General features: G+C 37.9%; 1 protein-coding gene across 1 annotated transcript; it reads left to right on the forward strand.

Moving 5' to 3' along the window:
• On the forward strand, positions 1-26543 carry LOC122788054 (keratin, type I cytoskeletal 19-like). The gene is made up of 8 exons (XM_044054976.1): positions 1-568; positions 9780-9862; positions 10843-10999; positions 15231-15392; positions 15530-15655; positions 18152-18372; positions 22751-22764; positions 25855-26543. The coding sequence occupies exons 1-8, from the start codon at positions 47-49 to the stop codon at positions 25947-25949; spliced, it is 1380 nt and encodes a 459-aa protein (XP_043910911.1). The 5' UTR covers positions 1-46; the 3' UTR covers positions 25950-26543.
• The last annotated feature ends 1137 nt before the right edge of the window (positions 26544-27680 follow it).

Here is a 27680-nt window from a genome sequence, read left to right on the forward strand (position 1 = left end):
GGTCAGGCCTTTCCTTGCCCTTACACTCCAGTCCTTCACTGAAAATATGACAAGCCAGTTCACAATTTCAAGGCATTGTGGCTCAGTTAGGGCCCCAGGTAGTATGCAGATTTCTCAGATAGCTTCTGGGTCCTGTCCAACTGTACGTAAAGCTTTCAGTGTATATGGTTCTGGGACAGGTGGTCGAACCCATGCCTCACTGCCAGGATATGGTGGCTTGTGTTCCTCTAGCATAGTATCATCTTCTGTTGGTGGTGGTTTTGGTGGTTGTTTTGGTAGTGGTTCTGGTTTCGGTAGTGGCTCTGGTGGTACAGGATTTGGTAGTTTATCTGTAGCCTTAGGTGGTGCTCTTGATAGTAATTTTCTTGCTGGAAATGAAAAGATAACAATGCAAAACCTGAATGACCGTCTGGCAAACTACCTGGGTAATGTGCACATGTTAGAGAGAAAAAATGCCGAACTAGAAAAAAACATCAAAGAGTGGTATCTGAAACAATCTCAGGGTGGAGATGGGACAACTCGTGACTACAGTGAATATGAAAAGATAATTGATGACTTGAGAAATAAGGTAAGCTCTCCTTTATTATGGCATGATTAACTGTTACTGTCTCTTGATGATTTTTGTGTTTCTCTGTGGTAATAGGCATGACTGTTAATTTTAAGATTTTCTAGCAACAATGTCAAAAAAATTCTAAACTAAAATTCCAGATGTAGGCAGATTACAACTGCAGAGAAAAAGGGGTCTATATTAGAAGCTCGAAGAGTCTCTTCATCGAATGCTTAAATGCCATAAAGCATCTAAGAATCCACCTATCTTTCCAATGGCTTTGCCTCTGTACTAATCCTGTCTAATTTTTTTTTCCTCCTCATTCCACTATCTTCACATGCACAATTACAGGCATCCCTTGTAGAAGAAGAAACAAATCACCCTGTCTTTGTCTTTTCTATATTTAGTTGTATTTTAACTTTCTAATATTACCTTTACATATGTTAATCATGTTATAAACATGTAATTTTATATTCTCTTATGTAATGAATATTTAATTTTTACTAGTCACTATATCAAATTTAATTTTTAAAATATGTTACTCCTATGTAGTATTTTTTGGTTTCTTTAGAACAATGTTGTAGTGGAGCTTTTCTCCCCGGGCCTCTACTGAAAATGGACATATATCCAGTTAGACTAGCCCGGTCAACAAATGTAAAATAAAATAAATTAAAATGAATTGTTATATTAGTGTTGACACCGCCTTTCATTAAAGGCCTAGGTTAATTGCCTTATTAAGGACTTGTGTACAATAGGCAAACAGAGACTGAAATTAAACCCAGGACTACATGATGAAGTTTGATAGCTGATGGTATCTTTGATTCAGTGACTTAAACTGCCAGACAATTTTGTATCATGATAGTATCTCTTGGGAAGTCAGCCACCCCTGATAAGTACCATATTAACAACACATCTCTAAGAGTCAACGTAGTAGTGAGGGATTGGGGACTCACACAGACATAATCTATCTTTTGACCATCATGAATGCATGATAGTGAAGAAATCATTCCATACTGCGCAGCTTATAAACAAAGGTATGACATCTTGGTCCAAGGAGGCCATTGTTCCACTGTATTTGCCTTAATTAAACCAATCATTGAGTATAGCGCCCCCTTTGGTATGCATCTAACCAGGAACATCCAACCACTGCAGTGCCAACAGAGGTTCCTCACTAAAAGAATACAAGGCATGAATATATGTTATGTAGAATGCTTCAGTGACTCAACCCTGTATTCTGTCTCCTAGAGGCTGTTGAGAGGAGATCTATACCTGGAATACAAGACATCATCAGACCCTACCATTATGGAGCTTCTGCATATTCACAAAACAAACAGCACCAGAATTATCAAATCTAAAAACTTATACCTTATCTGTGATATAAATAAGAGTTGCAGAATTGCTGGAGAGACAGGTATGAATCACAGAGAGTAACCCTTCTCTGTATCAGGCTCCACATCAATGTAAAGCAGAGATCCTCCCTAACACAGTTCAAGTGTAACTTGGATAGTTGGATAGAGGACAGGAAATTCACCTCTGGTTTGGTGCCTATCACTCTAATAAACACGGGTAATCTGTAAATGGTTTATTTCCCAGGCCCCTGTTTATAAATGGTTTATCTCCCAAACCCCTGTTTACACTTTTCAAGAGTACCAGAACTTGTCAGAGATTTTGGGATGCATGGCTAGGCTTAAAAAGGTCCCAGTGGTTGGTAGCCTAGAACATATCTGTGAACTTATGAACCATCCAAATGAATGATTGCTGAAAAAAGCAGCAGTAGGCCCATCTGCTTAAGCAAGCATTCCTCCTTTTTGTTGAAGAAGTTGAATTGCTTTACCTATTTATTTCCTGATATTTTTCCATCACAGCTGACCAGACCTCTTACTGCTAGAAATTTTCTTTTTGTTTGGTTCTGCCAATTTTCTGAGTTGAATACGTCATGGATGACACTATCCACGTGTCATTTTTTGTACATCTGAATGGTTTCAAAAGGATTTTCAGTGGAATGGGTATGGAATGTTGCTGCTCAGAAATTAGAGCTAAGGCTAATGATCATGTTTGTCTTTTGTGCCTTTCCGGCCCTTCTAAATAGTGACACATAATAAACTTACTCCAGTGTCATCCTTGGAGCCATTGGCTGATAGATGTGTTGTGTCCCCACAGGGTTATTGGTTGTTAGCTTTAGAAAGAAGGGGCCAGGTTTGTGGCAGCATAAACATGATACTGCATCTTTAAAGATGTTTCATTCTTCCAAAGAATAAGCGGATCACTGCTACTGATATCCACTATCAGGAGATAATGACAGAAGCATGAAATTGAATTTATCTCAGCCTTACATATTACATACAGCCTTACAGCCTTACATACAGCCTGAATTTATCAGCCTCACATAATGCTACCACACCACTGAATCAAACACATAAACACACAAAAACATACTCGGAGGCTCTGAGTAAAAATTTACCTAAACAGCAGAGGCATCCAAAGCAGACACCCAAACAACTGCTACCTCAACACACCCCACAAGCAACACATAAACCACAAAATCAGTGTGCAAAGCAGTCACAGCCCTTAAGGCCAAATACAACACCAAACATACTTGTCATAGGTGACTCCATAGTCAGACACACTGACGTCCCACTCACCAGGCTGAACAAGGAGAGGGTCACAGTAAGCTGCCTATCGGGCGCTAGAATCCGCCACATAACACAAGCACTCGGGTCACTCCACGGCAAGTACAAATATGACACAATCATTGTCCATGCTGGTGTGAACGACCTGAGACGTACCTCCCTAGACTACATGAAAAGAGACATAGAGGAGCTCTCTTATTATGTAGCCCGGGCAGGTATGACCCTGACCCTGAGCAGTATCCTTCCTTCACCAAGAATGATGCCACAATATAGAGACAAGATGATCAGCTTTAACAATTGGCTTAATGTCTGGTGTCATTCAAAGGGGATCCAGTGTCTGTCTGCCTGGGATGACATGCTTGACAAGCCACGCTGCTTCGCAAGGGACAGCTTGCACCTGTCACCCCTGGGATTCCGGATATTGGCTAAGGCTCTTGCCACCCCCATAGTGCCTTTTTTAGGCAAGGCTCAAATTCTAAACCTACCACCCTAGAAAACAAAAATGGGAAGAAACTGAGGGTAATGCTGCTCAATGCCAGAAGTCTAAATCTCAAAATGCACGCACTCGAGGCCCTTCTTAGTATGGAGAACATCGATGTCTGTGCTGTAACTGAAACCTGGTTCAAGGCTCCTGAGAGCACCCCGGCACTATTAGGTTTTACCTCATATCATGCGTTCTGGCCCCAAAACCCGGACCACACCACAAAAGGAGTGGGTGTATCCATATTCATAAAGGATACCCACACCTCCTGGTTGGTGGCAACGCACGAAGCTTCAGAAACCATCCAGGTGCAACTAACCATAGGCAAAACTGCTCTACAAATTGTAGCATGCTACAGGCCACCGTCTCAAACTCAGGAACCCCACACAGCCTTCCTGAAGACACTGGAGGGTATAAATGTATCTCCAAACACCATCATATTGGGTGACTTCAACTACCCGAATATAGACTGGGAACATTACTCAAGCCCTAACTTTCTAGCCCAACGGTTCCTGGAGTTCATAAATTCAAATGCCATGGAACAGCTAGTCACTGTTCCCACGAGAGGAGAAAATATACTAGATCTCATTATCACAAACATGGGGACAAAATGCTCCACACTGGAAGTATATCCCTCATTGGTGAGATCTGATCATAAACTAATCTCACTGGAAATCCACATCCCGCCCCCACCCCCAACAAAAGACCACAGTGAAGAACTTCTCTAAAGCAAACTTCACACTACTCAAGACTGGTGTGGTATCCTTCAAGGCCCCTGAGCCAGTGGAAACCACAACCCAAGCTGTGGATGCCCTTACAAATGCCTTCTATGAACACCTCCAGGACTGCATGGATCAGGCAATCCCAAATAAAACCAAGACTCTTTCCACAAAGGGCAAACGTCCAGTCTGGTGGACCCCAGCCATTAACAAACTTTACAATAAGAGGAGAAAGCTATTACATGATAGAACAAAGTCCATAAAAGGGAAGTCACCCCTGATCATTATTAGTAAAAAAATACGAGCACTCATAAAATCAACTAAGGCCAATTTTGAGAGAAAAATTGCCATGGATTCAAAGGACAATCATAAGGCCTTTTTCAGCTATGTTAGGAACCTGGGTGGAAACTCCCAGATATGCTCAGAATTAGTCCAAAATGATACAAAAATCACTGAACCCACAGACATTGCCAACATACTGGCAGACAGGTTCAGTGCAAACTCCACCCCCCCCCTAAAGGAGAGATAACTATCCCAGCGGAGTGTAGCCTCCCAGACATCTCAAATGTGTAGGTGAAAGCTGCTCTGTCTAAAGCTAAAAACACAGCATCAGTGGGACCGGATGGTGTCCCTGGCTGTGTGCTACATGAGCTAAATGAGGAATTAAACCTGCACATAAGGCAGCTGTTTAATCACAGCCTTACCACAGGATACGTGCCCAAGGAGTGGCGTACGGCAACTGTGGTCCCACTCCACAAAGGCGGTGCCTCTACAGACCCTGGTAATTACCGCCCCATAAGCTTAACAAGTTTAGTCTGCAAAGCTATGGAGAGGATCATAATGGAGCTCATAAACAAAGATATAGGGGACTTGCAGACATTGGACCCGACCCGGTTTGGCTTCGTCAAGGGCAGATCATGCCTTTTGAACTTGGTTGACTTCTTCGAAACAGTCACCAAGGCCATTGATGAGGGAAAGGCAGTCCATACAGCCTACCTTGACCTTGCAAAGGCTTTCGACACAATACCCCACTCGGGTATTGTAGAAAAACTTACCAGCTTAAATGTAAATCCATATGTCACAAGATGGGTTGCAAACTGGCTTAAGGACAGAACCCACAGGGTTAGAGTTGCTGGCGCTATGTCAGACTCCAAGCCGGTCACAAGTGGTGTCCCACAGGGCTCTGTCCTTGGCCCCCTATTGTTCGGCATTTACTTCTCAGAAGTACAGGCCAACATGGGAGGACTTTGGCTGACAAAGTTTGCAGACGACTGCAAACTGGGCGCCATAGTGGAAAGTGCATCGGACACGGATATCCTTCAGAAGGGACTCACGGAAACAGATAGCTGGTGCCACAGCCATGGCCTGAAGTTAAACACCAAAAAATGTATGGTCATACCCTTCGGGAAAAACAAGCTAACCCCAAGCTACCATATAGGTGGCAATCCACTAAGCACAGAAGAGGTTATCAGGGACCTGGGGACCCAGGTTGACAGTGACCTTTCTTTTGACACTCACGTTGCTAAAGTGGTTAGAAAGACCTTCTACATTGCCCACCTGATCAAGAAGGGATTCACATCCAGATCTAGTGAGGTCATTGTTCCCCTGTACTCTTCACTTATCAGACCAATGATCGAGTACAATGCCCCATTCGGGATGTATCTCACCCAACATCTGCAGCAATTGGAGAGACCCCAAAAATTCCTCACCAAAAGGATAAAGGGACTCCAAAATCTGTCATATGCTGCCAGATTGAAGAAACTCCAGCTCTATTCAGTCGCATACCGTCTGCTCAGAGGTGACATGTGCCTGACATACAAGGCCATGTCCAACCCGGAATTAATGGACATACTCCACCTCAAAAAATCCAAATCCACCAAAACCACTAGAGCAAGCGACTTAAACCTTAGCACGGATATAAATAGGACATGCTGGAGGGATAAATGTATCACTCAGAGACTCCCTATGCTGTGGAATAAAATCCCGGTCCATGTGAGGCAGAGCACCTCGCTGGCTCTGTTCAAGAGAAATCTTGACCTGTGGATGGGAGATCGTAGGTTTACCCCGGGAATCATCTCTGTGTCACTGCTGGACAGAGGCACAACAAACTAATGGGTACAGTATTTTTTCATATAAGGGGTGGCGTAAGCCACAAAACTTTGGGCTAGGCTTATAAATGCCTTAGGGCAGATAGCCTAGTATAAACCTATGAAGCTATGAACCTATGAACCTATCTGCAATGTACCTCTATGCTACTGTGTAAAAAGTACACTTCAGTCCTTTGAAATTGCAGGTGTTAATAAAGATTAACCCTACTGTTTCTCCTCATGGTTTCTATATAATCATACCTCTCAAATGTATCTAATTTTCAAGAACAGTTCCTTACTGTATGTTCCTTCGTGAAACTACCATGTTCCACAAAGAAAAAGTTGTGTCCAACTTTCAGTACTATGGTTTCTAAGCATAGATTTGCAGTAAATATTATTGAATCATATTGTTTTATGAGAAAAAAAAAGAAAACATATTGTAGGCACAAAACAAAACATTTTATCCATGATATGAGCTCCATATGTGAAGTTATCACCTGATATATTTTGACTGATTGTTTTAGAGTTCAAAACTCTATGTTCCCTCTTTTATAAAACTGAAGTTTAAGATGTGTGAGTATTCATGAAAATAGTTATGGTTAGATATAAGCTGTCTCTGTCTCAAGTTTTGTGAGGAATTCTGCACTAAAATTATGCTGCTCTAGAACAAACTCTGCAGTTACAAAACTGTGTATGTCAGGCAGCCTTTAATAAGGACTTTGCTGAAACCTTTTAGCAGGTATGAGAGGATGTGTAAGAGCTGTGTTCATGCATATTGTTACTACAGCAGTTTTTTTTCCATTACTTCCTTCCAATGCTTTAAAAATTGTATTCTTAAATAAATTTGACTGCAAAGTTTGAGCCTGCTACCTTATTTTATGCACTTCGGAATCAGGAAGGGAAAGAACTATACATCAGGGAGTGCTCTCAACTCTTGTGTCTTAATAACACTTAAACTAATACTGTGATTGGAAGGGGGGAGGGGTGGACAACTAGACACCAGGGATATAACTTGCAAAAGGAGATACAGGGGGAAGGGTATACTATTTAGTTACTGTGCTGTATATATATATATATATATATATATATATATATATATATATATATATATATATATATATATATATATATATATATGTGTGTGTGTGTGTGTGTGTGTGTATGTGTGTGTGAGTGTGTACATTTGAATGAGTATTTGTACGTGTGGAATAGTGACTAGAGGAATACCTGTGCCTACATGATATGACCACAGCAGTTAACAATCTGCATATCATGCTAGTAACTGCAATCCAGAGATAAGCAAATTAGCCACTAATGAGGTTTTACTTCATAGCAGCTAACTTGTCTCTGAATCAGAAAATACCACATTACGGGAGCAGGGTATTACAACTAGCACTAGGCCCTTTCATGAATCCTGGGCCTGTCTCTATTAGACTCTTGATAACTGGATTAGTTTGGTATGGAATGAATGAACACCTGATAAAACGATATAAGGTCATTCTTTGTTTCAGTGTTTCAAAGTGTACCTGCATCTAATAAGATTGCAGAATTAGGAACATAGGAATAGTATTAGGTGTGCAATCACAGAAACCATTCAATACCTACCCACACACACTTTGCAAGCACTTAAGAGTGCTTACCTCCAAAATTAAGCAGGGCTGCAAATACTTTTCTTGACTTATGGCAGTGTCTTATTCCATAGATTGGGAATACAGTGTTAGAAACCAATCCCTCCAGTGAGCTTTGTTTATTTGCTGATGTAGATTCTGGTCTCTAGTATGGATGTTTATGGAACCACTAGCTTTGTGGAGAAACATTAGGTCAAATATGATTGGATTTTTCTTGGCTCTGTAATAGGAAGTCACAAGTCACTGCAGAGCAGCTGGTGGACTGCTGAGTATAAGAAGAGCTGTGCTAATTTATTGGGGGAATTAAAATGAATAAATAAATAATTGGGGTCTTTCCAGTCAAGCAATATACTTAGATTAGTACATACCAAAGAGGTCACTGTATTTGATGTTTTGTCTGATAAGGGAAGAGTACAGTGGTAGGACATCTTCTTAGAAGTCCCTTGGAAATTAAGTCAGCAAGAATGAAGGATTTTCTGATCACAGGGAAACATGATGACAGAATGAGAAAGGGTTGCCTATGTAAATACTTAGATCTCTTATGACCATATTTGTCTGAAGTATCAGTTATAGCATATGAGGTGGGAGCAGCTTTTTGGTTGAATGCTACTATGCTGTACCTTTTGGCATTTAGTGTTAAACATTTTTGATAAACTAGGTATGTATAGGGTTGCCACCTTTCCAAATGCCCAAAGTGGGACATTTGTGCTACAAACATCAGATTTTGCAGGGCAAAACATACCCACGGCCAGTACAAAGGACATAACTTCAGTGTTTTGCCTGAATAAAAGTCTATTCTTGTAGCATTTTAGTTCCTTATTCTGTTTCTTATAACATTTAGGTGTTTCAGATACAGAATAACTGTTTTATGCAACTATGACATAAAATATAGAAAATAATATTGTCCTAAAATCTCAGGACATTTACCATTTTTTCACATTTTTGCAGGACACAACTGCCCAAAGAGGGAATGTCCCTCGCAAAGTGGGACAGGTGGTAACCCTAGGTATGTACATATCTCAGATCTTGATGGAACAGTTTAGTATCAGTGGTTGAGCGGATAAAAGTACCCAGCTTGAAGTCATCAGAAAACTTGGTCAACCATACTTCTGGGATATCAGCTAGGATGTTTGCAAAATAAATGCCAAACAGGAATGCTTCCACATTCCTTAAAGTGATGGTTTGCAATATAAACTAAAAAGATTTATGCAAGATGTGTTCTACATTTGGCAGTGCTCTGTAGTTAATATCTATTGAGGTAAAGAACCGAAACCATTTTCTATAGCAGAAATATTATATAATCATATTATTATTTTTTTATTTCTTAACTATTTCCTTCGCCATTGATTTTGTCACGAAGAAGAAATGATCCCTAATGAAAATGATTTAAAATATGCAAAAACCAAGATGGAAGTTCTTCACTTCATCGATAATATATGCCTATCTTTTATCATGCTTTCCTGTAAAGCATTGTCAAAATGTAAGGTAATAACAAGTGGTGAGTCTAAAAAAAGCATACACATCAGACAGCTGGTGACTGTAGGAAGGTAGGTGTCATAGCATGTCCCACAGGAGACCTCTGTTAATTTTAAGTGTAGTTCAATAATTAGTTACTGGAGTTTCACATGCAAGCTGCAACAAATTCCATTGTTTAATAATCATCTTGTGCAACAACTATTCATTGCAGATCCTGAATAAAAACGTGGACAATGCCGAAGCTGTGCTTCATATCGACAATGCTAAACTGGCAGCTGATGACTTGAGACTCAAGTAAGTAAATATACAAAGATCTACAGCTTAGACAACATTGCCTTTGTTTAAATCATGAGACTCAAGAAAGTAAATATGCAAAGATCTGCAGCTTAGACAACCTTACCTCTGTTCAAAGCATCTGTTTTTCATAATCAAAACAGGGTATGCACTCCATGCAATAGGAATGCCATCAATCCATACTGATATTCTGTTAAACAAAATCTTCAGAAGCAAATTTGCTTTATGCAACTAGAATGCAGCTGAGTTTACATTTGAGTATGACTTGCAAAATGAAAATCAGGATGCTTAAAATGAATTCCAGTTAAGCATAAGTATGTGTACACAGTGTTGTTATTGTGGAGGTCTACTTTCATTGTGTTTTAGGAAATATGACTACTGTGCTAGTCCCATGTTCGATTACTGAGTCGAATCTGAGTATATGGTGGAACCATGGCAGGCAACATTTTCATATCAAGAGACTTTAAAAGTTGTCTGCACATTATATTGTTATACAAATAAATATGTGTTGAGTTATTAGTCATTACAAAGAACAGGTAAATATTTCTGGTATGTGAATTAAGTACAAACTTCAGTAGCCATAACATATATAGGAATGTTACTTTCTGATATATTTAACTCAATTGAATTAATATTATTGTCACTGATAAATTGCAGAATTTCTTCATTAAAAAAATTATAAGCAAATAAAGGAACTTTTGCAACAGAATGCAGCACTTTCAAAATGCAGAAGTAAATGAATCCTTTAGGACTGTGATAAGCAAGGAAATAAAGAAACAGTCTATTCAAAGTGAACTCAAATTAATCTCATTATATAGGATCTTAGAACCATATACCCTTTAAGGTGACATACTTAAAAGTTTGTGCCTCCCTTTTCAAGCACTTAATATTGTACACTACATGTTCCTCTAGAACTGCTATGAACAGAATAGTATGTTCTAAGTAATTTTTGAACCCATGTCACTTTTTTATTTTGGCAGGTATGAGAATGAGCTGAATCTGAGACAAAATGTTGAAGCAGACATAAATGGCTTGCACAGAGTTATGGATGAACTGTCCTTGTGTCGGGCAGATTTGGAGTCACAAATTGAAGCCTTGATGGAAGATCTGAACTTCCTCAAGAAGAACCATGTAGAGGTAAGCTAAATTTATTTAGCCAGTATGTTCTGCACAGAAGCAGAAATTCCATTCCAGGAACATAGACACTATTGTTAAATATAATATGTTAAAGGAAATTTAATTTTTAAATAAATCTTCAGAAGTCTAAACATGTACTTGTTAGCTACATATTTTATTTGCCATCAGTAAAGTTCATTCTTGTTCTGAGTTTCCACACAAAAGTTTAGTAATCATTATGAGTGCCTAAAAGTATCAGGGTGGCAACATAAACAAAGCATGGTCTGGATAATGCAACAGTGAAGGTAATGATGTATAAGGTTCTCTCTGCACAGCAAGACATTTCTTGTGGATTGCATATAGATTTGTAATTGATCTGTCCTTGTATAACATCTTCATAAGTGGCATAATGCAGAGGAAAGAAGAACAGCATGCTGTTTTACAGATTACATGCCATAATGGTTACTACAGGTGTTGGTTCACAGATGTGAAGAGACTTGACCCAGTAAAAAGAAGACCCAGAAATAAGGCATTTGTGAGCATGTTACTTGTCACTCTGAACTACTTTTGAGTTGTCGCAAAGAGGGCACAAGCTATTTTCTAGATGTGTAAAAGTACTTTGTCATGAAGAGATGCAGTGACTCTTGGGATGTACTAGCAGAATTAATGGTGGTTATGGAATCCACAGAGATATCAACATGTCATGGAACAGGTTATGAAAGGGGTAAAGAAGGAGAAGGGTGTAAACAAAGATAGAATATTAAATGCAATTGGTAGTCAAATTGCAAGAGCTTACTTTCTCTTTTTACCATGAAACAAATGTGGGACAATGCAGAACAATGCAAGTGGGAAGTACAAAATCTTGTACAGGTTATATGTAGATAACTGGGTGTAGTAGGTAGACGAGTGAAAGAGTTTTTTGAGAGCTATTTCAGATGATTTAAAAATAAAAAATATATATGGGAAACCAACAAGGATGATCATAGGAATACTGAGGTGCATTGGTGGACATCTCAACAGTAAAACATAAGAAGCTTTTGCCCTTCTAAAAAAACAAATATTGACAGTTTGCTTGGAATTTTGTTCCATATGGTGATTCTAGCTTCAGAGACAGCAAATTAAAATGGCTTGAGTCCTACAGCAAAAAAAAAAAAAAAAAAAATGAATGATTTGAAAAGACAAATCTGTTTACCCGAAGGAGAAAGAGATGGGAAAGTGTGGGCATTACAAAAAAATTTAGTCATCTAAAGGGCATCTCAAATTCTTAAAAAGTCTGACTTGAAGTAAGAGGGTCTAATTTGCAATAAATAAATGAAAGAAAATTCAGTGGCAACTCTGGGAACTACCTTTCACTAACATGATGCTAAACTCATAGAAAAATATGTCAGTACAGGTTGTCATTTCAAAGATACAGAGATAGTGCAATATTTCATTGCAGAAGTAAGGGTTTCTTTAAATTATGGGTAGTGTATTTTTATACATAGAATATAATTTATAAATAGGTGGAGGAATAGAAATTTAGAATGAGACAAGTATCCCTTATCTGTCTTGTAAGTCTATTTTTCTACAGTTTTATTAAACATAATTAAACACATTCTCTAACTAGAAATGAAACTATTTGCACTACATCATTTTTTAGTTTGTCTATCTGGGGTCAAAGTATTGAGTTTGAATGGGAAATATACTGAAACTGGGCAAGCCATCACTATTGTTTTTTAACCAGATGAGCGGACTGATCCTTGGAGGACTTCAGGAGGTAGTGTGGGAACCAGAGTCAGATGACCAGATGTATGTAATACTATTCTGTAATCCAGTACTGAAATGATGTTTTAATACTAGATGAGACAGAAGTCTCAGGGCAGTCTGTTTTTGAAACCTGACAAACAAGGATCACTCACGCATTTAATTTTGGTTTGTTTTGGTAAGTAACCAGGGAATAGTAAGTCTTTAGATCAGTCAGGAAATATATAGTGAGATTTCTTCAGTGCACTTTTTCTGTATCTGTGTGCATCTATCCATCTGTGTTATTTTTAATATTTCCTATAATTGAAACGCTGGTGTTGATTGTAAATAGATATTTAGTATGTTAATGTTCTTTTATTATTTATTAAATATATTTAAACCTTTTATTGTGGCTGGTCTTTTAGTGAATATTTTAATCTTTGAGAGTACTTATATTTATTTGGTGACACTGTGGCCACTCCTGAAAGCCTTGCTGCATTGGTCAAACACTGCCATTTGTATTAGTATTGATTTTACTCAGTATAATTAGGTACCCTTGTAAGAGCCTTAGAGTAGCTGGCTTTGGAGTGTTCTGGTGGCATTACCTACCTCATAGTCTAGGTAGAAGGGGCATAGCTGGTGAATCTGTGCCAGCCTTTCCTGTGTGTGTGTGTGTGTGTGTGTGTGTGTGTGTGTGTGTGTGTGTGTGTGTGTGTGTGTGTGAGTGTGTGTGAGTGTGTGTGTGTGTGTGTGTGTGTGTGTGTGTGTGTGTGTGTGTGTGTGTGTGTGTGTGTGTGTGTGTGAAAATTAAATCTCAGAGATTGTGTGTGGCAGCTATATGAAGCAGGGACATAGTGCACTGATTTCACAGAGATGGTGGTAGAGATGGTGGAGGACTTGATGTAGAACACTCGGCTGAAGACTCAAATCTACAGCTTTGCTAGTGGGGAGTCTTATTGGGGGCCTGGAAACACAGAGGGAAACCCAGCCTCTGGACTGAGTTTGGTCTCTGTATGCTCTTAAGGAAATTGTGCTTGGAGCAGAGAGCTGGAAATGGAAATACTGTGTGCATTTAATTATTTTATTTTTTGTTTGTTTATTTACAGTTGTTGGGTTGAAAAAAACCCGTTTTCAGAGGAGACCTGGGGAGAAAAGCTCCACAATGAAAAGAACATTATTAAGGTACAAGCAGTAAACTTAGTTTAAGTAGTACATTGCTAACATATATGTAAATGAGCTTAACAAAAATATTATAGCAAAATATAATAACAGAATACAATATAAACATCCATGTTTTAGGCATACAAGAATACTTTTTTTACAATATATGAGGTACATAAGTCATGTAGCTTTACAGGGTGAGTCACTTCTGAAAGACCAAAATTGGTCATGTAGTTTTACAAGTTAGGTCATCTGAAGGAACAAAGATCAATAAAGATAAAACAGATAGTGGGATAGTCCTATGTGGCATGAGCACTATTTGGGCTAAGATGTGTGAGGTGAGTGGGAAAAATAAGATGTATATTAGTTGGGCGCAATACAGGGGCATAGCTAATTATCATTTAAATAGTTCTTCAGGGTTGTTTGAAATGTGGAATGGTTGGGGATTTTAGTTATCTGTTGAGGAAGGGTGTTCCAGTCTTTGGCTATTTTATGAAAGTAGAGGGAGTCTCCATGATAGTTGTGAGCTTGGGTTACTTTTAGCATAAGTTTGATGTTTTTACTCCAAGTGAATGTCCGTCACTGGTGTCAGTGGTGAGAATTGAGACTCCTTGATTACTGGCTTAGGGTGCCACACTGAACATAGAAAGAGGTGTCTTCTAGCCTTTGGAGTCCAGCATTTGTTTATATTCTGGATTTTTAGAAGCCACATATGTTGATGGTCCAGAAGGCAAATATGAACTCTGATAACATTAGGCCCAAATGACATACAGCCTGGAGAAAAAGGAGTCAGTCAGCTAAGACACACCCAGAAATGCTTTTCTAACATTTGTCTAAAGGTATAAAGTATGCAAGTGGAGACAAAGGACAACAAGATGAAGCCTGTTAGATCAAATTCCTAACCTTGTGTGCTGTACTGGCAAATGTATATACCTATCTGTACATATACATGTGCTTTGTCAAAGCATTACTCATCCCTGTGCCACTTCTTTCAATCACTTCACTCAAAAATTCAGGAATCTCAAAGCAAGGAGGTATAAAAGTCCAAAGGTAGATGAATGTTTTATTTTTCTCAAATATTTTTGTATACATTTGATGGAATATAATAATTTGTATTCCAAATTTATAAAATGTAATTACTCATACTGTCTGCTGCGGATTTTAATGTTCACATTGTGTTACAAAATTACGAGTCAAATCAGAGACAAACATTTTGTAGCAAAATCAGAGATTCACTAAAATTATAAACAGTTGCAGCTGAGATGCATACCAGCTAGATTTCAACACTAGAGCTGCCACTACTGAAAACAATTGTATAATTACTAAAATAATATTATAACTGAAAACCTTTTCATATTTTGTTGTTTAGGAAATGGCTGCACTGCAGGCCCAGATTGGTGGGGATGTCAATGTAGAGATTGATGCAGCTCCGGGTATTGACTTGACCAAAGCCATGGATGAAATGCGATGCCAGTATGAAACTATAGTAGAGAAGAATCAGAGAGAGGCTGAAGACTGGTACAAAAAGAAGGTACTGTGAAGTCATAAATGTGTGATGACACAAAAATGAGAAAGTCTGCTTAATTTAGATTACAGATGGATATCTTTAAATAAGTAATCAGTGCTGCTTCATGCTTTGTTAATAAGTTGTTTCATTTGTATTTTAAGGCAAGTGAGCTGAGCAAGGAAGTGTCTTCTAGTACAGAGTTGTTGCAGACACACAAGACAGAGATGACAAACCTGAAACACACTTTGCAGGGACTGGAAATTGAGCTGCAGACTCTACTTGCAACGGTGAGCCTACCATTACATTACAAATTAAGTGCAGAATGTCAGACTAAACATTCATTCACTTATTGCAAGTCGTGCAGAGATATTAGTATTACAGTCATTTTCCTGATTTTGAGTATATACAGCTTCATGCATACTAACCTCCAAAAATATTTTCTTAACTTTCAGAAGGAAAGCAAAGACCTTTTTTGTACAACACTAATAAGAAGAGGTACAGCACTAGAAAAGCATGTTAAATGTATAATCTAATTAAATAGTGTTGGCATGTGGAAAAATGTAGCAAAGGGTCAGTTCATCATTGTATAGCAAGGATACAGCAGCAGTATGTTACTGTACACCAATCATGCAGCTGGTGAACACTGTTTATGCAAATGAGCTGTACAGCAGGAAGACCAGTACTAATGCAGTTTGGAGTCATACCCACAGAGCACCAGCTCTGTCTTCTGAATCCATATTAGGGTGCAGAATCATAGCAGAAGCCATTAGCCTTCTCTGGAAATACAAATGACAAAGCCATCAGTGGTATAGTTACAATATTCTGTGCACAAGCCAAGTCTGCAACATAACAAGGCTCACACTACACAAAGACACAGCTACCAGTGTAACTAAAATATATCTTACATATATACTCACAAAACAAACAGACACATATATACACATGACAAATTACTCTTTAATCTACACAGAGCTCTAATTTATATATATATATATTTCAGTTTCACTGTTTCCTCAGTACAGCTTGTTGTGGTATGGCTTTTACATACAATTATTAACTCTGCTTTTAATATGCAGTCTGTGTGGGTTGTTAATTATGAATCCATTCTGGATGGAACTCCACTCAAACACCCAACATACTGGCTAATTTCCTCCAACCCAAGACTTCCTTGTCTTTGTTTTTCTTTTAAGGGTGGCCTTTGCCTAGACTAAAAGATCCTTGTACTCCAAAAAAACACTGTAATAGCTGGGAATGCTACTTAGTGTGAAACAAAATTAAAAGTGGCATGGAGTTACTGCTCACAGCTTGGTTCATTTTACTTTGGAATGTCTAAGGAATAAATCATGATTACTGTACAGTTCTGTGCCGGAACCTCACACATATAAGCATTACAAACAAGCTGGCCTTCTAAACCTGATATGCAGTGGACAGACGTTTCTTTATCTGTCTGGCATTCTGGAGAAACACATTTTAAAAATTCACATTCAACTTTCTACGCAAACACATTTTGCATAGATTGTTGTCAGGATAGTAAGATATTCTGTTAAAAAATGATAAACTGAATCTGATAGCACTTCATGTGAGTATAATTTAACATAACAATGAATTATGACAGCTTTAAAATATTTGTAAGCTTCACATTAAAAGCACATCTCCTAAATCTCACAAAAGCTATGATGCACTACCTCATTGTCACTTTTTCTCTGAATAAAACAGAAATCATAACCTTTTTCAAATATGCGCTGCACATAATCCTGTTGTGATATATTTCAAGAAATTCAGTATCTACTGACATGAACACTAAATTCATAAAATTGCTATCATTTTACATCTTGCACTCGCTTACTACAAGTGACAGCGTGTGCAGTTTTAGCAAGTATAATTCTTAACTAGCATGATGCAATCATTCTAGGAAAGAGCAAAATATCAGTTATTGGGACTAAAATATACCCACATTCCAGAAATTTTGTGATGTTATACTTCCATCCATCAGTATCTTCTTGCTTTGCATATGTTTCAGGGAGCTCTTACTCTGCATGCAAACCACTGCAGATGTAACAAGGGTTGACATGAAGAGATCTGATATCATGAGCAAATGCTAGTAAATACTCTAGACAAATGTGCCTGATGCATTCAGTAATTTTTTTCTTAGTTATAAATCAGACTAACAAGATTAGATCATTTACATTGCTATCATACTAAGAAGATTTGATTGTTTACATTTTTGGTTTTATTTAAATAACACTGAGCATTTTTAATTTATTACAGAATGCCCAACTATATCACACTGTATTTTACTTTGGCAGTAAGGTTACAAAGCAAGTCATGTTTAGAGATACAACTCACTATTCTAATACATAGCTGCTGTATTATGTATTGTTAATAAATAGTGATGCAGAATTTAAGCTACTTTAGTATTATCACTTTGTCATTATCATTTATAGATTAAATAATATTTAAATTGTATCTACTGTACAGTCGCTAAAGAAGCCAAAAAGCCAATGTCATTTGTCTCATATATGCATATTTTAACTGTAATATAACCATGATCACTAGAGCATCCCTATTAGCCCATTTTACAATTGAACATTCTATGTAAATGAACATGAATCCAATAAAAACCTAGCTGAATACTATGAATAGTATTTGAATGTTAAGCCTAGTTGAGGTACTTGTTGTATTATATTCCACATATGCAGAACACTGCATTGCTGCTGGATGATAAAGGCAATGCATTACTTGATGCCCCAGCAAACTATGTTTATATCTTGTTTTTTTTCCAGAAATGTTCTTTAGAAAACATATTAGCTGATACAGAAGCTCGCTATGGTGCAATGTTGCAGGACATTCAAGCATCAGTCAATAATGTAGAAGTGAATTTAGCAAACATCAGGTCAGAAATCGAGTGTCAATCACGGGACTACCAACTGCTCCTGGATACCAAAACAAGACTTGAAAGAGAGATCAGTGAATATCGACAGCTGCTTGAAGGAGAGGATGGCAGGTGAGCTAACAGTCACCTAGGGAAGGGATAGCATTGTGTGGTTACATTTATCACAATAATTATCCATTCACAGTTGGTGAGATAGGGAGATGGATTGTTCACAGACAAATTCTAGATGGTGATCAAAACGTGGAAGGTTAAAAAGAAGTTACCAATGAAAAAGTGCTCTATGAACACCCAAATGAATCAAAACTTACCAGGGAAGGTATGGGATTAGATAATTAAATAATCAGATGTAATGCATGCAGATATGATTAATGCTTTTAAAGGTGAATAGAGCAAAAAAATACTTAAGAGGGTGGTAACAGCAAAACAAGAAGTGAGATGAGTGTGTATGAGCAGCAGTACCTCAAGGGATGGATATTGTATACTGCTCCCCAAAATGTGCAGTCAGTCCTTGGTATCAATGTAATGCTGCAGGACTGAGATACTACATGATTTGTTTGTCATATTACTGCTAGTATACTAGCTGTTGAGTATGGAAGATTCTCGTGGTTTGTAAGTGAATTAATAACTAATTCATTAAAGATGTAGTTGTAGCTGAAACCTTTGTTTTCATTGTTTTCAGACTTTTTTTGCCTCTTTTTTACTGTTTCATTTGGATGCCTGATGTATAGGACACAATGCTGAATGTTGTATTTATTTGTGAAACTTTATTCAAAAAGCCCCAGAAGAGTGATTCATAAGTAAACCATAAAGACTAATCACCTGAGCATTTATATGCAAGTAGCATTCTGATTGAATATATAATACTTAATATGTCATTTAAATCATGGTACAACCCTTTATTTTAGTAGTTAAAACATTAAAGTGAGTCCTCTATAGCAAGTTCTCTATTCAACAATTAGTGTTTTAAGTATGATCACTTAAACGTAACACTGTGGGTGATGCAGCGATCAATGGCTTACTATGAAAAACCTAACCGTAAGCCAAGTTTGTGCTTCTGCACTGGAACATTTCGAACTGCATTTTACTTGTATTATTTATTGCATGCTGTCTAAGGGCACTCATCATAGGTTACATCTAGATAGAAAATTATTGTATGGAAAATAAATAAAAAACTTTCCTTAATGTAAATATGAATAAAATGATCAACTCTTTAAGAAGTATGTCTTTCCTTATGTTTTGTGGATTACTTTCCATGAAAAGCCAACATGGTGGGTTTGATCCCTAAGATGTACACTTGATTATTCATAATGGAATGCTTTCTACTTCCCCAGCACCATGCCACAGCCATATCATAAGTAGCAGCAATGCTGCTCTGGATTGAAGTTGTATTCTTAATGTTTGATACAACACACTCCCCCTCATGTTTTCACTGAGCTTTTCTCTTTCCTGACTCTAGGGGTCTCACATTACAAAAGGTATGATTAAGCTGTGCTCAGATGTCTGTCATTAATTACTATTTCACAAAAGCTATACTTAGCTCAGTTCACAATCGCAAGTTCAAAGTCAGTCAGCAGTTCATAGGGGATTACTAGGCTAACAGCCCTAGATCCCTTACAAGCCTAGCCAAGTTATACCTGAGTTACCATTACAAGCTTAGCCATGGTATACCTAAGTTACCCTAATTGAGCATGGTTAGATGGGCATTATTCATAGAGTGAGTCTATAACCAGCATTGACTACCCCTGCCCATCAAAGGCATGACTACCACCCCTGGGATGAATTTGCAGTTTTCCATCATATTGTCCAGGTTGCACTTGAATAGAGTCAGTGAGGAGCTCTGCTTTATGTGAATTGGGAGTCTATTCCAGAGGAGGGGCAGTCTCTGGGAGATATATCTGTATCTTCAGCATGTTTTGCTAATGTCACAGGCTAGGTTTAGATCCCTGGAGTGAGTGACTCTTGTCCTGTTTGATTTGTGGATGTGCAACATTTCCATTAGGGTCAGAGACTGACCTGTAGGCTAGGCACAATTCACCTCTCAGCAGCCTATAAGATACAGAGTACAGTGACAGAAATTTCAGTCTATTCATGGTCTAGATAGTCTAATGAGGGTCAGGTATAGTGGAGTTATAACATTCTTGTACCTGGATGCTATGCCCTTACTTATGAAATGGGCAATGTAGAAGGCTTTCTTTACCACTGTGGAAACATGGCGATTGAAATTTAGATGATTATCAACCTGTGTTCCCAAGTCTAGCACCACTGCATTCAAGCTTAGGGGGTGCTGTCAATACTGTAATTAGCAGAGAATTCTTCTTTGCCAAAGGGGATAGAAATGCACTGTTTTGTGTTTAGTTTTAGTCTGTGGCTTTGGCACAAATTCTTTGTCTGTGTCCGCCCCTTCTGCAATATGTTAACATTGTTGGGGGACTCAAATTATTTTGCCTAATTTGCAATCATCAGTGAACTTGGTAAGCCACAGGCCATCTACTTTAGCCTGGACTTCTAAGAAATAGATTCCAAACAGAAGAGGGCCTAGCACAGATCCATGTGGTATGCCTCTGGTGACTAGTCTACTAGTAGAGGTGGAGTCCCCGACTTTGGCAGTGCATGTTCTGATGGTGAGCAAGTTGGCTATCCATCTAGCAATGTAAGGATTAATCCCTAGCTGGGAGAGTTTCTAAGTGATACCAGACTGGGGGATTGTGTCAAAAGCCTTGGCTACGTAAGATAGGCAGCATGTAATTTCTTACCTTTATTCAGAGCTTTGGTGACATTCTCAAAGAAGTCTATCAGGTTTAACAAGCATGATCTACCCTTAACAAAGCCAAACTAGGTTGGGTTGAGAGTTTGAATGTCAGCCCTGTCCTTGCTGATTAGGTCCACAATGATTCCATCCATGGCCTTGCAAATGAGTCTGGTTAGACTTATGGGTCTATAGATCCCAGGGTCGGTTGATGGGCCCCATTCATGCAAGATTATTATTGTTGCTGTTCTCCAGCCTACTGGAACAAAGCCAGTTATCAGGCTATGGTTAAAGAGATCACAAAGTGCTTCCACTAGGTTTTGTTTTATATTGTTAAGTAAGCAGCCTGGGGTGTTATCTGGTCTCACTGAGGTCATGTTTTTGACCTTGAAAAGCACAGATATGACCTGTTCTCTAGAGATACTAGGCAGAGGACTAGTGCAAGGAATACTTTGGGGTATGGCTGGTAGGGACATGGGGTGACGTTTATGCAAAATCTGTCAGCTAGCAGTTTGCATTTTCCTCAGATACAGTATGAGTGTTACCATCCACTACTAGTTCAGCACATAGCTTAGGTATTCCCTTTTATATTTCTGATTTAGCTGAAAAATGCCTTATGGTTATCCTTAGCTAGATAGGTTATTTTAGCTTTGAAATTTGCTTTAGGTGACTACAAGATATTTAATTTGCTTATTCAAGCTGTGGAGGGAATTTTTCCCTCTGTTGAGTCAGTTATCTCTTGTTGCTAGACATCAGTTCCTTACCTCTGTTGTATAACCTATTTATACCTGAGGCCCACCAGGGTGGCTTGTTTTTTCAGGAGGACCTGGTTTTGATCTGATCGGGTACAGCTGAGTCTATACATTTGTTTAGGTGTTTATACAGAGCATCTGTGTAAACCTCTGCATTGGAGTCATTGTTAACTGTGTTTACAGGAGGTTTGAAACTTTTTATGCCATTGCTTAATATGTTGTAGTTAGCTTTGGAAACATGTTTTAGTTTTTCTGCTCTTGTTGGGATATCAGATCTGATAGTAACTTCAAATGAGATTGATTTATGGTCTGACCTTACCAGGGTGGACATCACATGGGGAGGGTGTAGTGACCTCCCCCATGTTAGTGAGTACTAATTCAAACACATTTGAGCCCCTTGTGGGGGTGCAGACTATCTGTTCCAAGGCATTTGTATTGACAAAGTCCAGGAACCTCTAAGCAATCATGTTTGTGCGTGTGTATGTTGCTCAGTTGTAGTTAAAGTCTCCCATGAGCAAGGTGTTTGGCTGTATAGAGAGTGACTCCAGTAGTCCAGGTAGGAGGTATGTTTTTCTTGGTTCATTGTCGGAGACCTATAACTAACAATGATGTGGTAGGGTACTTTACTTGTAGTTAGCTTGATCCGTTGTAGCTCAAGAAAGTTGTATTGTTTAACCAGTCTGGAGGTATACTTAGCTTTAATAAAGATGGATACACCTCCACCTTTGGTTCTTTCATCCCTGTTTTGAAGTTTGAAAGCAGGTAAAAATGTACAATAAGGAATGATATAGCAGTGCAGTTCAGACAAGCAGCAGAATACATCAAGGATAAATGTGCTTGGAATTATGTTGACGCATGTATGTGATACAAATTTGATGGAAGTTAGAAAGCCTTCGAATAAAAATACTGTAATGCTATTTTATTTGAAATGAATAAATATTTAGAGATTTGCTATGACAGTTCTAATTTTATTTCTTTTTTTTTTCAACAGGTACACATCTTCAGGTAATGCATTTTTGTATTTTTCAGATATATGTTAGTCAGGTCAAAGTACATCCATACCATTACGTATACACATATATATTTTGCTAGATTGCATTTTGTTTTATTTGTTGCATGAAAATTCCACACATATGATGTACTGTGTCTTACAGAATATTACTTGTGCTGACTGTCATATAACCAGTCCACAAGAAAAAAGCTTTTTCATGTATGACAAACTCATGCAGCCATAAGTCTTTATATAATTAATTTCAGGTTTGCATTTCACCTTCATTACTTAATGAAGATGACTAGGATTCCTGCATGCCACCATCTATATGCCAAAAGCTGCCTAAGCAGGAAACACTTGGCATAAGTTATATCTTATTGTGCTATATCATAGCCAATCCACCCCTGGATACTTTTCACTCATTATGCATTGTAAATGTTTTGTAATAGAGATGAAATATGCCTTAGCATTAAAATACATTAGTGTGAAACAATGGGACATCATTGTACCTACAATGACAAAGACTCAGACATGTATACATGCACACACAGATAGAGGTAGATACACACACACACACACACACACACACACACACACACACACACACACACACACACACACACACACACACACACACACACCCTTTTATATTTTCTTTAAAATTCATACACTTTCAATGTTGTGTCCAGTATTCCTACATGCAGAGCTTATATATCTGGAAATTATTGTGTATCCTTAGCAAATACCAATATTTACCAGCTACCTATCTGTGGTTTGTATGTTTGTGTGTGTGTGTGTGTGTGTGTGTGTACGTATGCGTGTGTGCGTGTGTGTGTGTGCATCTATATCTATAATATTTGTATATTTTTCATCTGTCTATATTTACCTATCTATATATATGATTACCTAACAAAACATTGGCCACTGAAATGTAAAAAAAAAGATTGTTATACTACAATAAAATCAGAAATTAATGGAAAAAGGGGATTAGAAACTATTTTATCTGTGCAGAGGATGTTACTGTACCCCCCACCCCTTGCTAATTATATCTACCAGCTCTGAGGTAACACAACAGTGGTGAAAGGGCAGATTTCTAGTCCTTGGTGTACAGTTCTCTCACACACACCAACATTAACAAACTTCAGTCTCTTAAGTTGCAAAAACTTGTCTCATGCAAAATATTTATTTTTGTGTTTCATGACCTTGGGAGTGTTGCTGTTTTGAGTAGCAGCCCATCTCAAGTTTCAGATGTTTAGGAGTTAAATAAGTGGTTATTGATTATATAAGACACACTTATTTCTTAAAAACTTAGCTATTTGGAAGCTAAGTATATGACTATGAAATCCACTAATTATCCAAATTACTAAACACTGTGCCTTATCTCACCTTTGATTTTGTTACTTTGGAAATATGCAAGTTACAAATATCTACTGTTAGTCATTGGTGTGATACCTGCTTCATGACAAATGTGTATTGTTTTGACAGTGTGTTACATTCATCCATTAGTCTTATGAAATTAAGGTATTGTAACACATATACCTTTCCTTGATTCAGCAACTGCCTTTACACAGTACTGCATGGTCCTCTAACATGAAGACATGTAGCACCACAGGGAGCTGGTCCCATGGCCATGCTGAATGATAATGAGTCTTTCAAGGGGGAAAGGCACATGCTAATTAGTCATGCACTCTCTCCCTGGAACTGCCTGTAGGAAATCAGCTACACAACTGAGCAGTTCATGAAATTGCTTGGCCATGGAGATCAACATGGACATCCCCACCATGTTGTGGTATAGAACACACCCAGAAGTTCTGTTCAGCCACTTAACATGAACATGGTGGACAGGAGCTACTAGACACCAGGTATTACTCAAAGTGCCATAGTAGCATCAATGGTGGTGGGAGGATGCACTAGACACCAGGAGCTACTTTTTAAAAGTGTTGTAATAACAGAAACAGTAAAACAGGGCTCGGGGTGGTGGAATGCAGTAGACCCCAGGAATTACTTTTAAAAATGTTGTAATGGCACCAACAGCAAAAAGGACATGGGGGGCACTAAACATCTTGGATTACTCTTTAAGGTATACTGATTGAACTGACATCAAAACAGGCATCAGGAGGTGAGGAGGACTATACACCAGGGATTTACTCTTTAAAGTGCCATAATCACACTGACAGAAAAACAGGGACTGGGGGGGATGGACTAGACATCAGTTAATACGTTTAAAGTGTAATGGCACCAATAGCAGTATGGGGATTGGGGTGGTGGGAACTACTTGGCACCAGGAACAACATAAAATCTAAAGTACCATAATGGCACCAACATCATAATGATGATTAGAGGGTGTGGGGAACCACTGCATACCAGGGATGACTCATGATGTAAAGTGTCATGATGGAGCCAATGAAGTACAGGAATCAGAGAAATGGGGGATAGACTATACCAGTAGGCTGTAATAGGTATATGTTGTAATTACACTCCAACTATAATGGGGGGGCAGATATGGGAGAGACAGCTACAGGGACTATGGTGTGTGTGTGTGTGTGTGTGTGTGTGTGTTCAGGTTTGTATATTTGTGTGTGTCTGACTGAGTGACCTGGGACAATTCCACTACCTACACAAGCAGCAGGTTATTATCATGACTGATGTGCACTTCACTGTAGTAAATGTGATTCAGAAACATGCAAATTTGTTGAAAATCTCAGCTAAAATCTTTCTGAATTGCAAATGGACAAATCATGGGAGAATGACCATTCAGGCATGAGACATACAGCTCGTGCTACATGCTTTACTGATTTCCCAGGATAGTGTTATGTCAGGAAAAAAGTGCAGTGATTTCATAATACTTCAGAGCGGCAGTGACAATATTTAAAGTCAGGCAGTAGAATGCACTCTACTGACTGCATATGATTAACAATTTATCAACAGACAAGCATGAAGGAAGGTAAGATTGCCCATGTTGCCATTATCAAATAACACCATGTAAGTGTGCGGTTAAATATAACTTAATTATTTTGTGAATATAATGAACGCATTTATTTATTTATTTGTTACCCTATTGTACACTAGCTAAAGTGCAATTTGATTTTTATCGCCCTGAACAGGTCCACAGACCACCATAAATATCAGAAAAATTGTGGAGGAGTACAGGGATGGAAAGAAGGTCTCTGAAAAGGAGGAAAGACAAGTACACTTGTAACAGCGAGCCAGATTCCTGTAGACCCACTGTCTGCTTGAGCTAAAGAATTATATAGTCATGCTAAAAGCAAAGCTTAGAATCTTGTATGCATTCAGAGTGAAAGCAGCAATGAAAATTCTTCCCTGAATACCATTAAAACAGTACCATGCTAATTAGAGTAACTGAAATGTTGCTAAAAAATTTCTTTAAAACCTCTGCAGCTGATACTCCCCACTGCCAGCATTTTGATGTAGTTCCAACATCAAAGTGTAGGACAGGCTATGTCTCATTCTAAGGTACATCTTGGATAGCAGCCATTGTACCAAATTCTGGGTTTCTTCTTTCACATACTGAAATGAACATTAAAGAGAATTACAGAACAGTAGATGTAGATGGTGAAACCTCAAGAAACATCCATTGTGCTTGTATTTCATGTGTGCAATAAAAGAAAACAATTAAACAGAAGTTTGAAAGCATTACAAGACGTGTTTTGATATTAACTCCCAGCTTCTTTGTGATTCATTTTCTTAATATATTTAGCATTGCAATGCTTGTTTTTTTTGTTTTTGTTTTATCACTGCTACTTATTTGTCAAGAGATCTGAATGTAACTATTCTTATGCCAAATGGTTAATAAAGCTGTTTAGTTTGTCAATCAAAAATTACAATTGTTTCATGCTCATTTTATTTGGGGATGATCGTAAATTTTGAAAACAAAAATAATTTGTTTTAGTATAGCTATATGATTAATGTTGTGATAGTTTACACAAACAGTTGCTATCTTTTATGGAGAGAAAAGTAATTAATGAGATTAAATGCACAAATAATTCAGTGCAAATATGGGGGGTCAAATGGTTGCCTGGGAGATATGTCACAAGCCTGGAAGACTTTGGAGGAATTTTGTGTTGCAATCAGTTTTGATGAGGGGTAAAAAGGAGGAAAGTCAGGTTAGAGTTTGTTTATTCTGTAGTAAGCTTTATTAAAGGCTTTGTTGTACAACTATGTATGGCAGTTGGAACAGAGGATTAAGGAACTGTTTCCTGTGACCAGAGGTCTAAGGTTTGATTCTCTCAGCCTCCATTGCCTAACTGTATGTCTCTAAGCAAGTCAGTTAACTAGATTGCTCTTGGGCAGAGTCTGAAAAATGTCAATGGCGATCAATTCTCTATCCAAGTTAAGAAATACAATTAAATAAATAAATAGACAAAGGTAAGTACACTCTGGAGACAGTTTACTCAGGGCTGAGCATAAAGTAAAAATGTTTAAGACCAACAATAAAATATGTTAAACCAAGCTTTCATCCAATTGATTATTACTGGACAGCCTCAGAACAAACTGCAAAATCATACGCAGCACTTTTAAAAACAATGCAGAATGTCATGTGACCCATAAGAACACAAGAAAACTAAAAGTCTTTTTAAAAGTCATTTTAGAATCTACTAAACAATATACTTACGATTGAAAAACAAATAATATGAATGATAAAAAAGTGAATCATAAAAAGGTATTTTTTAAATAAAAACAAACAATATACAATTGTAAAGAAACTGAAAACTCATTTAATGAACAACTCAACAATTATAACCAACACTAATACAAGAGGTGGGGGTCATCTTTTGACGTAATCAATTATAAAAATTAGCAATCATAACTTAGCTGCCCTCTCTCTTAAATCAGGTAATAGGGAAATAAAGTCATTAATCTCCATTGAGTTTGTAGCACTTAACTTGAGTTGCCATAATAATTCTTTGTA

Source organism: Protopterus annectens, chromosome 13.part0 (assembly GCF_019279795.1).
Source record: "Protopterus annectens isolate FY-2018-M chromosome 13.part0, PAN1.0, whole genome shotgun sequence".
In the NCBI taxonomy this organism is placed as follows: domain Eukaryota; kingdom Metazoa; phylum Chordata; order Ceratodontiformes; family Protopteridae; genus Protopterus; species Protopterus annectens.